This window comes from Zingiber officinale, chromosome 8B, assembly GCF_018446385.1.
Source record: "Zingiber officinale cultivar Zhangliang chromosome 8B, Zo_v1.1, whole genome shotgun sequence".
NCBI classification, from domain to species: domain Eukaryota; kingdom Viridiplantae; phylum Streptophyta; class Magnoliopsida; order Zingiberales; family Zingiberaceae; genus Zingiber; species Zingiber officinale.
In genome coordinates this window covers 2,122,359-2,135,613 of record NC_056001.1, presented here as the reverse complement: position 1 = coordinate 2,135,613, position 13,255 = coordinate 2,122,359, and the positions used below count along the sequence as shown (strand labels likewise).

General features: G+C 42.0%; 1 protein-coding gene and 1 long non-coding RNA gene across 2 annotated transcripts; both read right to left on the bottom strand.

The window, feature by feature from the left end:
• Positions 1-1,572: 1,572 nt before the first annotated feature.
• Positions 1,573-4,017, bottom strand: LOC122013357. The gene is made up of 2 exons (XR_006120564.1): positions 2,563-4,017; positions 1,573-2,489 (listed from the first exon to the last, which is right to left on the bottom strand). It is a non-coding gene; the product is annotated as an uncharacterized LOC122013357 (long non-coding RNA).
• Positions 4,018-9,392: 5,375 nt separating this feature from the next.
• Positions 9,393-12,004, bottom strand: LOC122013355 (polygalacturonase At1g48100-like). The gene is made up of 7 exons (XM_042569609.1): positions 11,456-12,004; positions 11,117-11,248; positions 10,872-11,036; positions 10,758-10,802; positions 10,482-10,689; positions 10,214-10,404; positions 9,393-10,141 (listed from the first exon to the last, which is right to left on the bottom strand). The coding sequence occupies exons 1-7, from the start codon at positions 11,810-11,812 to the stop codon at positions 9,749-9,751; spliced, it is 1,491 nt and encodes a 496-aa protein (XP_042425543.1). The 5' UTR covers positions 11,813-12,004; the 3' UTR covers positions 9,393-9,748.
• Between the last annotated feature and the right edge of the window lie 1,251 nt (positions 12,005-13,255).

The window sequence follows — 13,255 nt, the reverse complement described above, 5'->3', positions numbered from 1 at the left end:
TGCCTGCATCATCAATTTAATTGCCATTTTTTTCCAGTAACAACATTTTCCCACCAACTTCCTTCTTCCTCAATTTCTTCCTCTTAATCTTTTTCTCCCTTAATTTTTCCAGCAACAACATCTTCCCACCAACTTCATTCTTCGTCAATTTCAATTTCTTCCCAAGATCAATTTCTTCCTCTTTTTCCCCCCCTTAATTTTTTTTTTTCTTCGAGCATGCAGCAGAGCTTGTTGATGTTTTGTTTTCCCGCAATAGGCCAACAATTCCTTTCCTTTGAGCCACTGAAGCCACCAAAAAAAAAAAAAAATCTGTATTCTCTATTTCTTTCATCTACTTTGTTTTGGATTGTCCTATGCTCTTCTAATTTTGATTTAATTCCCCTTCTTTTTTTCTCTTTTTCTCTTTTTCTACTTTTAATTCTTCTCTACTACTATTTCTTTCACCTATTTAATTGAGCTTCTCAAATCCTTCACATCGCCACTCTTCCCTTCTTTCTAAGATCCTCAACATCTTGGCATCATTTGTCTTCCTTCAAATCAATTGTTAAGCTATTCAACCACTACATCTAAGCCAAAGAAGCAATATTGAAATTTGCTCAATCAATAGTAGCAAGCTTCAATCCCTCCTCACAGCAACAATTCTTCTTTTGTCACCTCCTCCCCATTCTTTCGAGATCAATCTAGAAAACTTCTCAAGAGCAGTAACACATTCCACCTCTTCTTCTTCTTCTTCTTCTTCTTCTTCTTTCTTCTTCCTGTTTTTCCCTTACAAGAGCAACATCTCTTTCCTTTTCATTAATTTCAAGGACAACAAGCTTCTACCCTCTTTTTATCTTCTTCTCCTTCTCCCTCCTCCTGTTCTTCCAGCAATGTTAGAGCTAGCAAACCTTCTCCTTCTCTTCCTCCTCTCCTCCTTTACAACAGCAGCAGCGTTATAGCTGCCTTTCCTCCATCAAGTGTTGTCTCTATTTAGCCATCTTTTAACCAGCCAAATAGCAAGTTTTTTTCCAAGTTTTGTTCGGCACACAACAGATTTCCAAGAATGGCCGCTCCTACAAATTCCAGCCACCAGAATTGCTGTCTCTTCTTCTTCCAAAGTCACCAAGTTCGCTGCCTGATATGAGCTCGAGTGTCGTGCTACGGGAGCTTATCAAATTACAATTAAAGTTACCGAACCCCTCTACACTAAAGTAGTATAGAAATGACTCGGATCATCTCCCAAAGAATGTAACAATAGGATGACAACTTCAGGATTGGTTATGACTTTTGGATTTTTGATATGAAACTGGGGGTTTAGGTTTGAGTTCTAACACTATGATACGAAATAGCAAGCAAACGATAAAATCTAATCCTAATCGACAAAAGATAATGCAGAAATGAGAGTTAAGTCTAACTTAAACTGCGATTACAAGGAACTAAAAGTCAACATGAAGTAAGACAATAACAAAACTAAGCATGGAACGAAACCTAGAGCATTAAAGAAACCTAAGCTAATCTATCCTAATTGCATTCAAATGAAAAACTAGAACTTAAAGAAACATAAATCACTAAACTAACAAGCATTGCATGGAATTACACTAAAGAAATAACATCAATTAGAATAGCACAATTGGTTGAGGCATTTTACCGAACATGTTGTGAGAAATCATCAAATTGAAACTAATGCATAAAACCTTAACAAGGGAGTTCAATTCGATACAAGCATTTAACATACTCAACAACCAACAATCATACAACCAAATGATTAACTCAACAAATCAACCAACACATGAAAACTTTAAAGGAAAGAAACAACCCAACAATTGTACTGAACAGATGAAGAACTGCTGACTGAAATGAGGCGGAATGGGTGATGACTTCTCCTCTTCTAATTCTCCCTGCCGTCACAATTTCCAGCTCCAGAACCCCAGAACCAGTGGACAGCAGCATAGGTACCGGCTGTGCACACTTCAACAACGGCGATGATCTTCCACCGAAGAACCCCCTCGGATGGAAGCTGAACGGAAGTAATGGAGGTGCCGTGAGGCGCTGTGAAATTGGATGAACTGCCGCTCCTTCTTGCTCTGCTGCCTGAACCCCAGTTGGAAGAAGCTATCGGACGGGAGTCGGAAGTGGAGGTCACACCGGAGAAACCCTCTCCGGCGAGGTGAAGACTGCTGTCGCTCGCCGCCGAAATCTAAGAAGGAGAAGAACTGTGGAAGAGCCGGCAGTGGAAATCAATGGCCGGCAGATGGAGGAAGTGAGGGGAAGCTCCGACAGGCGGCTGTGAAGAGGTGGAGGAGAAGTCCGGCCGGCAGCGATGAATGATGAGAAGTGGCCGCCGGCCGTTGGTGAAGGAGGAAGTGACGAAGGGCGGTGGCGTCGCGAGCCCTAGCTCGAGGAGAAGTCGCGAACAGAGACGGCCCCGTGGGTACTGTGCCGTGCGAAGAATAAAGGAAAGGGTTTTCTCCTCCTTTAATCTGGGCCGTCCGATTTGATGAAGATGGATCCTGACCATTTGATTAAAATGATGAAGGATACATCTGAGCTGTTTATTTTGAGATTAAATTGAGGTTGATTTACTTTTTAGATCTGATGGTCAACATAGCTTCAAATCTAGATGAGGACGGGATGGCTTTGATCTGAATGAAGGAACAAGATCTTTGGATCTGAATCAACGGCTCATATTAATTCTGCTTGATCTCCCTCATTTGACCTCCAAATCAAGTCAAATTTGATCCGACTTGATACTAATCGATGACTCTTTTGATTTCTTACACATCCATAATAAAAATATGAGATTAAATACCACAATTTATAGAAAATTTACAATTAAGTCTAAAATAGATCATACTCATAAAACATAATATAAATACATAATTAAACATGCGAGAAGATAAAAATTCCAAGAATAAGAGCCAAAATAATGCGCAAAAAATACTAGTTATCACTGTCCTCTTCCAGAAATTCAACAACAACAAAACTATAGTTTTTTGCAGCTCTTTATCTACTAGTGGTCATTATTTTAGAAAATTTGATTAGTCATATAATTGAAGATGTTTCAATAAATTGGCAACCAAACTCAACATTCGATATCTCCCTGTCGAGTTTGTCGAGGGTGATGATAACAAAGGTAGTGATGACAACAAAAATAGCAGTCGAGGATATTAATTAGAAATTAGTTTCAATTATTGATAACTTTCTATGTTTGGATTGCATTCACATCCATTTTTCATATATTATCTTGGCAATATGTATAAATAGGCTTGTTAGCTATGGCAATCATCAATAATAAACTGTTGGATCGTGAAAGTCGATAGAGGAGGGGGGGTGAATATCGACAACAAAAAACTTTCGTAAAGAGTAATCACAGCGGAAAGACAAAAGACAAGCCAGAGAAGACAACGATTTACTTGGTTCGGAGCCTTTGGTGACTCCTATTCCAAGGCTCGCACACGAGGGTGCTTTCGATGGGCAATCACTATCAATTCAAAAATAGAATTACAAGATTAAAGTACAAGAACTGATAGAAAGAAAATACCGACTATAGAATAAAAAATGAAAGACAACACTGAGTCGGAGATCTGTTCGCAGCGTCGCAGGAGCACAGAGTAGTGGATCTTGAATTCTGAGTTGTTGTTGGAGCTCCGCCTTTGACCCTCCTTATATAGGAGACTCGGGGCGCCTGGAACCTTCAGGGCGCCTCGACCATGACGTAGCCGACCCAACCAGGAGGCTCCACGTGGCGACGACGCGAGGAGGATAAAACTTGCCTCCGGGCGCCCAAACCACCTTTCTCCAGAAACTCCTTCTCCTGCAAGACAAGGTTAGTCCGAGACAATGTATATCCTGCAAAATAAATTGTCAGCACAGCTTATAATTTAACAAAGAGAGTATTAATTAAATTTCGTCTCTCCGAGATCGGAATCTAGTCAAGATCTCGACTTAGAGTTCCGAAATAGTTCTAAGTCGGATCGGCGCCTAAGTTCCCTTCCCGGGAACGCGTTCTCACAGTCACTCTCCTCCAGTGACTTACCTGCCAGACGTCCGGTCAGCCCTTCGACCTGTCTGGACTTCGTGCCAGCTATCCGGTTAGCCCGTCGACCTAGCTGGACTTCGTGCCAAGCGTCCGGTCAGCCCGTCGACCCGCTTGGACTTCGTGCCAGCTATCCGGTCGGCCCGTTGACCTAGCTGGGCTTCGTGCCAGACATCCGGTCAGCCTGTCGACCTGTCTGGATTTCGCCTGCACACTCGATTAGAGTGTTAGACAACGACAAACCTAACTTAACCTAATTTGTCATTCATCAAAATCTGAGTTAGACCGTTAGTGCTAACCGCACAAACATAAACAAGCAATTGTCTTTTCTTTATTCTTTCTTTTCTATGATATTAATTAGAAATTGGTTTCAATTATTGATAACTTACCATGTTTGGATTGCATTCACATTCATTTTTCATATATTATCTTGGTAGTATGTATAAATAGACTTGTTAGCTATGACAATCATCAATAATAAACAAGCAATTGTCTTTTCTTTATTCTTTCTTTTCTATGTTATGTGCTCCGATTCTGTATTTCAACATGGTATCAAAGTATCAAAGTCACGATCTCTCGCACCTTCCTTTTTTCCTTTCTTTTCCCCTTTTCTCTTCCACACACGTAGCAAGCCCCACGCCATATGCACACCGATCTCTTCTAGTAATAGCAAGTCCAACATCTTCCCCTGCAACCTTCACTCTCTCTTTTCAACAAGTAACAACAACATACCTTCCTCTTCTCCATTCTAGTAGGCCTCCTTTCCATCATGCCTTGCTCTTCTATCTTCTTTTCTATTCTTTTAATATTATTTCTCTCTTTTTTTTTTAATTTTTCTATAGTGAACTGTTGTTTTTTTTCCCTCAGGAAGATTTATGATTTTTTCCCCTCTTTTCCCTTTAGTATGTGTTTTTTTCTCTTCCTTCAAAAAATAACCAAAACAATTAACAATTGGCGTCACCTCCTCGTTCGTCACTGTTCTCTTACTTCCTTTTCTTTTCTTTTCTTTTCTTTTCCCAAGAGTAATACGAATTGATTTTTTTTTCCTTCTTCTCTCACCCACAACAGAAATTTTTTCCCCCTTATCTTCTCCCTTTCGCCATGATCCTTCATCATGGTTGGTATGAAGAATTTGCCTGTGCTTTCCTTGTTGCAGCCATTTCCATCATCGTAACCCTAGCTCATGAAGGCCACAATCACGGTGCCCTAGACCCATTGTCACTGGAGCCAGTCCAATGTTCACAATCATGCACAACTTGCTGCCTCTTTTTTTTTTCATGCGCCACCTCTTCCTCTTCCCTATTTCTTCCCGTTTCATTTTCTTCTTCCACTCCAAATCAGCCAAGCTTCCAGCAACAACCCTCTCCTCTGTTCTCCTCTTCCTGATTTCTAGCAATACGAGTAGTAAGTCTCTTTGCCTTTCTCTTTTTCCAACAAGCAATATTGTTGGGTCCCAGTCTCTTTCCTCTCTTCCTCACGGCTGCATCATCAATTTAATTGCCATTTTTTTCTCCAGCAACAATATTTTCCCACCAACTTCCTTCTTCCTCAATTTCTTCCTCTTAATCTTTTTCTCCCTTAAATTTTCCAGTAACAACATCTTCCCACCAACTTCCTTCTTCGTCAATTTCAATTTCTTCCCCACCTCAATTTCTTCCTCTCTTTTTCTCCCTTAATGTTTTTTATTCTTCGAGCATGCAGTACAGCTTGTTGCTGTTTTCTTTTCCTGCAATAGGCTAACAATTCCACTCCTTTGAGCCACCGAAGCCACCAAAAAAAAACAAAAAAAATATCTATTTCATTCCTCTACTTTGTTTGGATTGTCCTATGCCCTTCTATTTTTGGTTTAATTCCCCTTCTTTTGTCTCTCTTTTTCTACTTTAAATTCTTCTCTACTACTATTTCTTTCACCTATTTAATTGAGCTTCTCAAATCTTTCACATTCCCCACTCTTCCCTTCTTTCTAAGATCCTCAACACCTTGGCATCGATTGTCTTCCTTCAAATCAATTGTGAAGCTATTCAGCCACTACATCTAAGCCAAAGAAGCACCGTTGAAATTTGTTCCTTCATCAATAATAGCAAGCTTCAATCCCTCCTCAAAGCAGCAAGTCTTCTTTTGTCACCTCCTCCCCATTCTTTCAATATCAATCTAGAAAACTTCTCTTCTCAATAGCAGTAGCACATTCCACTTCTTCTTCTTCTTCTTCTTTTTATCTTCCTCCCGTTTTTCCCGTAGCAAGAGCAACATCTCCTTTCTTCTCCTTAATTTCAAGGACAACAAGCTTCTTCCCTCTTTTTATTTTCTTCTCCCTTTCTTCTCCTTCTCCCTCTTCCTGTTCTTCCTCAGAGCCAACAAACCTTCTCCTTCTCTTCCTCCTCTCCTACTTTACAACAGCAGCCACATTATAATTGCCTTTCCTCCATTAGGTGTTGTCTCTTTTTAACCATCTTCTAACCGGCCAAATAGCAAGGTTCTTTTTTTTTTTTCCAAGTTTTGCTCGGCACATAGCAATATATTTCCAAGAATGGCTGCTCTAGCAAATTCCAACCACCAGAATTGTAGCTTTGAATTACTGATGACTATATAGACTTGTTAGCTGTGACAATCATCAATAATAATAAAAATAATAATAAAGAAGTAATTATCTTCTCTTTATTTTTCTCAATTCTTTCTTTTTTATGTTTATGTGCCCCAATTCTATTTCAACATGATACGAGTCATGAACTTTCACACGTTCCTCTTTCCTTTCTTTTCCCCTTTTCTCTTCCACCCATGCAGCAGAAGCCCCACCACCATATGCACGCCAATCTCCTCTTCTCGTAAAAGCAAGTCCAACATCCTCCCCTGCAACCTTCACTCTCTCTTCTCCATCCAGTAGACCTCCTCCTTTCCATCGTGTCTTCCTCTTCTATCTTATTTTCTATTCTTTTAATGTTATTTCTCTTTTTTTATTTTTTTTATTTTTCTATAGTGCACTGTCTTTTGTTTTCCTTAGGAAGATTTATCATTTTTCTCCCCTCTTTTCCCTTTCTTATGTATTTTCCCTTTAAAAAAACCAAAACAATTGTCGTCATCTCCTCCTTTCTCGTCGTTCTCTTACTTCCTCTTCTTAAATTCTCTTTCTCCTTTCTTCTTTCTTTTCTTTTCCTTTCTTCATTTTCTTTACCCAAGAGTAATACGAATTTTTCTTCTTCTTCTCTCACCCACAACTGTAGTTTTTTCCCCCTTATCTTCTCCCTCTCGCCATGATCCTTCATCATGGTTGGAATGAAGAAGTTTGCCTGTGCTTTCCTTGTTGCAGCCATCTCCATCATCATAACCCTAGCTCATGAAGGCCACGATCACGGTGCCCTCGCCCCATTGTCATCGGAGTCGGAACAAAGATTGAAAATTTTCTAGTCTTGGTGTATAGATAGGGCCTAAGAGAAGTTGATATGGACATTATTGTGTATGTACAATAACATAAGAAAAACTAGCCACCTAAAACAACAATTAGAATGGCAATCTTGACAATAAATATGCAGAATTTCTTTTTAATTTGAGGGATTAGATAATCAATCTCCACTTAAAGCAAATCTCATCTTCCAATAATTTGAACACTCAAATTACTGAGATTGACATCATCATGCAACCAGATCCGAAATGTTGTACATTCTAGGCACTCAAGCAAATAATTAGAACATAAAATCTTATTTCAAGAATTTGAACAATCAAATTATGAAGATTCGCATCATCATGCAACCAGATCCTAAATGTTGTGATTTTAGGCACTCGTGCAAACAATAGAAAGCAGTAAGTTCTAATCTTTTTCTCTCTAATTGAAGAACTAAGCCGCGGGAGAAAATAAGAACCAAGCATGTTATCGAATCAATTTAGAATTCCCCAATAACTTCTTTAATCCTCGTAGGCAGTAATAAAAAGAAGCAATTCTAAGAAGGCAGAGATACTCAACAACCGACGACGAGGCGATGGCAGAGCCACAACCAAAAGTCTTGAAGCAGGAGTCCGTGATCTTCCCGGTCGCCTCGTCCACCCCGATCTGGAGCTTCATCACGTCGCCGCAGGCCGGGGCACCAGCCAGCCACTTCGCCACCGTCGGGTTGTTATTGTCGAAAGTACCAACGTTACGGGGATTATCTTAGTGGTCCACCACCCTCTCATGGTAACCTCGCACCGCCATCGAGGCGGCGCGAAGTCTGCGCTCGGCAAACCCATGCCCTAACCCTAGAATCCTCTTCGCTGTGTAGCTGAGCATCTCGATTCTCGATCCCCGACCCTCTCGCTCCTCTGTTTACTCGGAGGCGTGGATTGAGGGAGGAAAGGAATCATCGAAGGGAAAAAATCCTTACGGGGAAGGAAGAGAAAAGAAAAAGAACAGAAGGGAAGAGAAAAGCATCCCTCAGAAGAAAGAGAGAAAGAGAAGGAAACGGTAGGAAGGAGGGCACAATCAGCAAATGCAGCAAACCTCGAACTCAAAAAAAAAATAACAGAGAGATAAGGAAGACCTTGATGGAGCAGAATCGGGTGCACACCATGAGAGTCTCGTCTGGTGGAGCGCAGCGGCTTCGGAGTCAGTCCGGCCTATGGCCACGCCATTGCACTGCGGATGTGAGGCCGATTGTGGCGGATGCAAGGCTGGAGAAGCATCTGACAGTGCGGTGGGCCTGGAGGAGGAACACTCATGTAATATGCTTGATGTTCTTTCCTCTACCGCCTTTCCTCGTCTCGTCTCACAATAACTCCCCTCCACCGCTGTCATCCTCATCATTGACGGTGCGGTGGACCAATTAGGGTTCCCCTCCATCTTCATTACCATGGACATTCCGCAGCGGGTGTCCTTCCTCCACCAATCGAAAGAAGGCAACATCACTCCTCCTCCACTCAACCAAGACCCTACCTTTCTTGCAAAATCGTCTCCTTTTTGTTCTTCCCTTCACAAAACGCAGCTTAACAATAGGAATGCATCTTCTCTACTCTATGATCCAAAAGATGAATCCTGATGTTGTGCTCTCTTATCTCCCATAAGTCATATAAATTATAGCTTAGGGTAAGCCGCTGCTACTTTGTCTCAACGAACGTGATCACAAAAATTCCAACGGGAATCAAAAACAGTTCAACACACCTCCCATTGATCTAAGGAAGAAGAAAACAGAGGCAGAGAAGTTGAGAAGGTCGTGCTGCACGATCGCTCCCTGCTCACGATGGGTGCGAGGCAGCCCTGCACGATGGTCGAGTGAGGTAGCCGTGTGTGTGTGTGTAAAATGACCTCCAAAGTTTAACAATTCTTTGAAATAACCTTTAAAGTTTAAAAAAATATCACAGGCGTAAACTTCGAACCAGTCTATTTCGGTTCAACTAATACAATTGCCAAACGGGAGTTAATTGTGTTTTAGCACTCAAGCCAAATGTGCATAACAGAGTTGTGCACACGTTTATTACAATTTCTTCACAATTGCCAACATTTGAATCAGAATATATGCTTAAATGGCACTAGCAGGGAACCGAGGCTTATTTTCATGATATAATCATGTGTTTAACAGCACTTGAGAGGAGGAGGAGGAGGAGGAGGAGGAGGAGCAGCAGCAGCGTCTGTATAGGCTCTTAACAACCAAATTAAACAATATATTTACTCTGAAGCAGTGGTGCTAAGGGGTCGCAAGAATTACAACGACCGCACATGAATGTGCACCAGCAACACTTGGGATCGACCTTGTAGGTATAGTGTATAATTCAGCACAAATCATGGTCGGACAGTATGCGATTGCTCGCCGGCTTTCCATTCTGCAAGCAGGCGATCGGCGGGACGGTTGGGGTAAACAGCTCCCCAAAGGTCTGCCAGCAGAAGGGTTCATACATGTGGTAACGCTCTTGCAGAGGCTGAAGCTCTACTCGGGTTAAGCTGATATCTGAACACGGAGAGGCATCACTGCAAGCAAAGTGCACTGGCTTCACGGTGTAAGTCCCTTTTATGTTCTCATATGCAATGCCTGAAAGGGCCACTGCTGATGTATGGTTCTTGCAAGAGCTCCGGTCGCAGTAGAATTGGTCGATCACGATCGGAGTCTGGACCTCCGAAACTCTTATGTTTGAGAATCTTATGCCCTCTACCGAACCTGATCCGCCCTGCAATTAATGAAACAACACAAAGAAACTTAGTCACTGCTTGATGTATCAGTAGTAAACATGCAAAGTTACCTGCCAGGTCTTGATTCTGACACCGGTCATGGTGCCGTGCAAATTGATGTCCCTCACGGTGATGTTAGACACACAGGCTTTGCTGTTGTCTCTTCCGAGCCCACCGATGCTGATTCCATGGCCAGGTCCACAATCTACGCTGTGGATGTTGATGTTTGAGCAGCCCGTTTGGATTGAGACGCAGTCATCCCCTGTGTGTTTGTTAGAAGTGTCAGTAACTTTTCCTTTAGGGTCGTCATTCATCAGTAAAGGATAGTGAAATATGTACCACAGCTCATGTTGGCATGGTGGATCATGACATCTCTCGAGTTCTGCAGATGAATTCCGTCCGTGTTCAGGCTGTTGCCCGGCGAAGCAATCGTGATGTTGTAGACCTGAACAGCTTCACAGTTGTCGAACTTAAGATGGCATTGCTGGCTGTTCTGAATTGTGATGCCAGTCACTGACACATTGTAGCTCCCGTAGAACCTCAAGGCCTGCGAAGCAGAAATGTTAGGACGAGATTGCAACTTTGCTTTGCAGATCATGAGGAAGGAGATCTCACAGTAGGCTTAATCTGAGGCAGGTTGGAGCTCAGCTCATCATGTGTCTGTTAAAGATGGGCAATCTGTTTGAGCTGATGGATTTGAGAGAGATTGAAAGAAGATGAAACACTTACTGGATCGACATCAGAGTCAGTGTCCGTCCACCAGACACTTCCTCGCCCTTCGATTACTCCACTCCCTCGAATTGCTATGCCTTTCAGTTTTGTGAACTCAATCCACCATAGAAGTCCAGAAGCCCAGTACTTGGCATTTGTTGGAGCAATGATCATACCATCTAGCTGCAGATTTCTATGGTTTGAGAAATTTGTGTTTCTAAATTTTAGTCTTTCAATCAAAAAAATTGTATTTTTTTTTTTACCTGGAAAACAATGTTGGGCTGGCAGTAAGGCCCAGAGAAGGAGATGGGACCCACAAGGAACTCGAATTCTGCCGGAACAGCCATGACTGAGTCACCCGCTTTGCAAGCAGCAGCCCATGCAGCCTCAAAAGCCTGCGTTTAATTTGCTCGTAAGTCAGCATTCATGAACGAGGACGGAAATCATTGTCACTTTCAGAAACATTCTGAGAATTCACGCGAACGAAATGGAGGAGGGAAGAAAAAGAAGCAAGTTTAATTTGGAGTTTCAGAATTGCTAGAAAACAGAGAGCAATGCAGGCGTTCCATGGACAAACAAGAGCAGAAGACAACGACGGCAACCTTCGTGTCATCTGTGACACCATCTCCCTTCGCCCCAAAGTCAAGCACGTCGAAGACGCCAGCACTCTTCGGCGATGCAGGCGCCGGCACTGGAGACCCTGTTTTCGCGCTCGGGCTCGGGCTTGGGCTAGGCGCCGGTGGAGGACTCAAGTGACCACTTCCTCCTCCTCCTCCTCCAAGACCACCACCACCACCATGTCCATGTCGACTACCATTCTTTGCTCTTTCTTTTTTCCTGACCAAGGATGGAGGAGTCTTCCTCTGTTTCCAATGCCTTCCTCTCTTCCCTTCACAACCATCAAAATTTGAGCACAACAAGAACAGGACAAGGAAAAGGAGCAACCCGAAGCACCTCATTCTAACCACACTCGCTTAGCTAGTTGGGACAAGAGCGAGGAGGGAAGCTTAGGTTTAAATAGCAGAGATGTGCCTTGAATATATTGGTAATCAGTAAAAAAAAAAAATGAAGAAGGAGAGAATTAAAATGTCCTCTTCAAGCTTTTTTGCATGCACCTTTGTCACCAACCACACTCTCTTCTCATTCGCTGTCTTATCGGTACCTTTCTTATTAGTTTTAATCTGCGGTACGTGGATGGTAGCTCGAAGGGAGCAAAAGCCAAGGCCTTTGGCTCTCAACACGTGAATGAGCCTAATGGACGAGGTGAGCAGGCAGCGAGCTTAGCAGCTCTCCCTCTTCTTCACATGCAGCTCGGTCACGGGCTTCAAATATTCTGCTTTGTCCACTCCAAACCGCCTGATAAAGTAGAGGAACAAAACAAAAACCAAATGACCCCTCTTCTCTCCCTATAATTAATGCGTCTTTACATTCCTCCCGGAGTTTTTCTGGATTTACGTGGGATGAAAAGTAGATATACAGTTTTATTATTGTGCATTTCTTTTGTATCGTTTCTGATAACGCTGGCGGTAGATGAATTCAGTAACAAATTTCAGGGACGAATCAAATTAACATAACAGACAGAGCACACGTAATTATAGGTTCATCAGATTCCTTCCTCCATCTTCTGTGGTCCTTTTGGTGAATTATCAAATGGCGCCAAATCTTGCTTAAGATGAAGTTTCTCATCTACTCGAAACCTCTCTCAATTACTTTTGTATGTTGTGCGGGTACATTCTTGCTTGCATGCCATGCGCACTCTCTTGTAACTTGAATCATGAATGAACTCAGGTGAAACTTTTCCTCTTTCGTTTTACTCTCAAGAAAATAAAAGATACAACTCTTCAAGTACACTTCTGTTCTTCTAGTCTGATTGCAGTATTGCTGCCACAACCCAATTCTTCAAGAAAATTTTACAAACATTCACTGGCTTAGTTTTTGAGGGGACCCATCGATCGAGAGAAAACAAAAGTTGGGCTCAGAGGGCAGAAATTCTAGCTAGTTACTCTCACTGAATGGTCAGCATGGCAATGACTTCAAGGAATCGAGAAACTCAGTAGGGCTGTTTTTGTTCTTTATGACGAGATAGCAATTGCAAGACAAGGATATATAATTAAGCACCATTGTTAAATCTCAGAGTTTCTTATGGTTCACTCAATGCATCGTTAAGCCATGTGTATTATATGGTTCGTTAATGACAAGTGGAAGAAGGCAATCAAGAATTTGTCTTGTATGATGATATCATATCAGGATCTGGTTTAGATTTATTTTAGAAAAAGGCTGTAAATTATATTTATATTCATCATGCAAATTTGTTTTGTCTTGTTTTAACAATTATTTTAACATTTCTTCCACGACTTCCCCTCCTTGGGCTTCTGCGAGGATTGGAAGACACAGAAGACGTC

Bases quoted from the DNA above. Each gene is read 5' to 3' on its own strand.
- LOC122013355 (XM_042569609.1), bottom strand. From the start codon at position 11,812: ATGAGGTGCTTCGGGTTGCTCCTTTTCCTTGTCCTGTTCTTGTTGTGC. The intron at 11,249-11,455 runs GTTGCCGTCGTT...AATTAAACGCAG, and splicing joins GTGTCACAGATGACACGAAG to GCTTTTGAGGCTGCATGGGC. The intron at 10,690-10,757 runs GTGAGATCTCCT...TCTGCTTCGCAG, and splicing joins TGCCTCAGATTAAGCCTACT to GCCTTGAGGTTCTACGGGAG.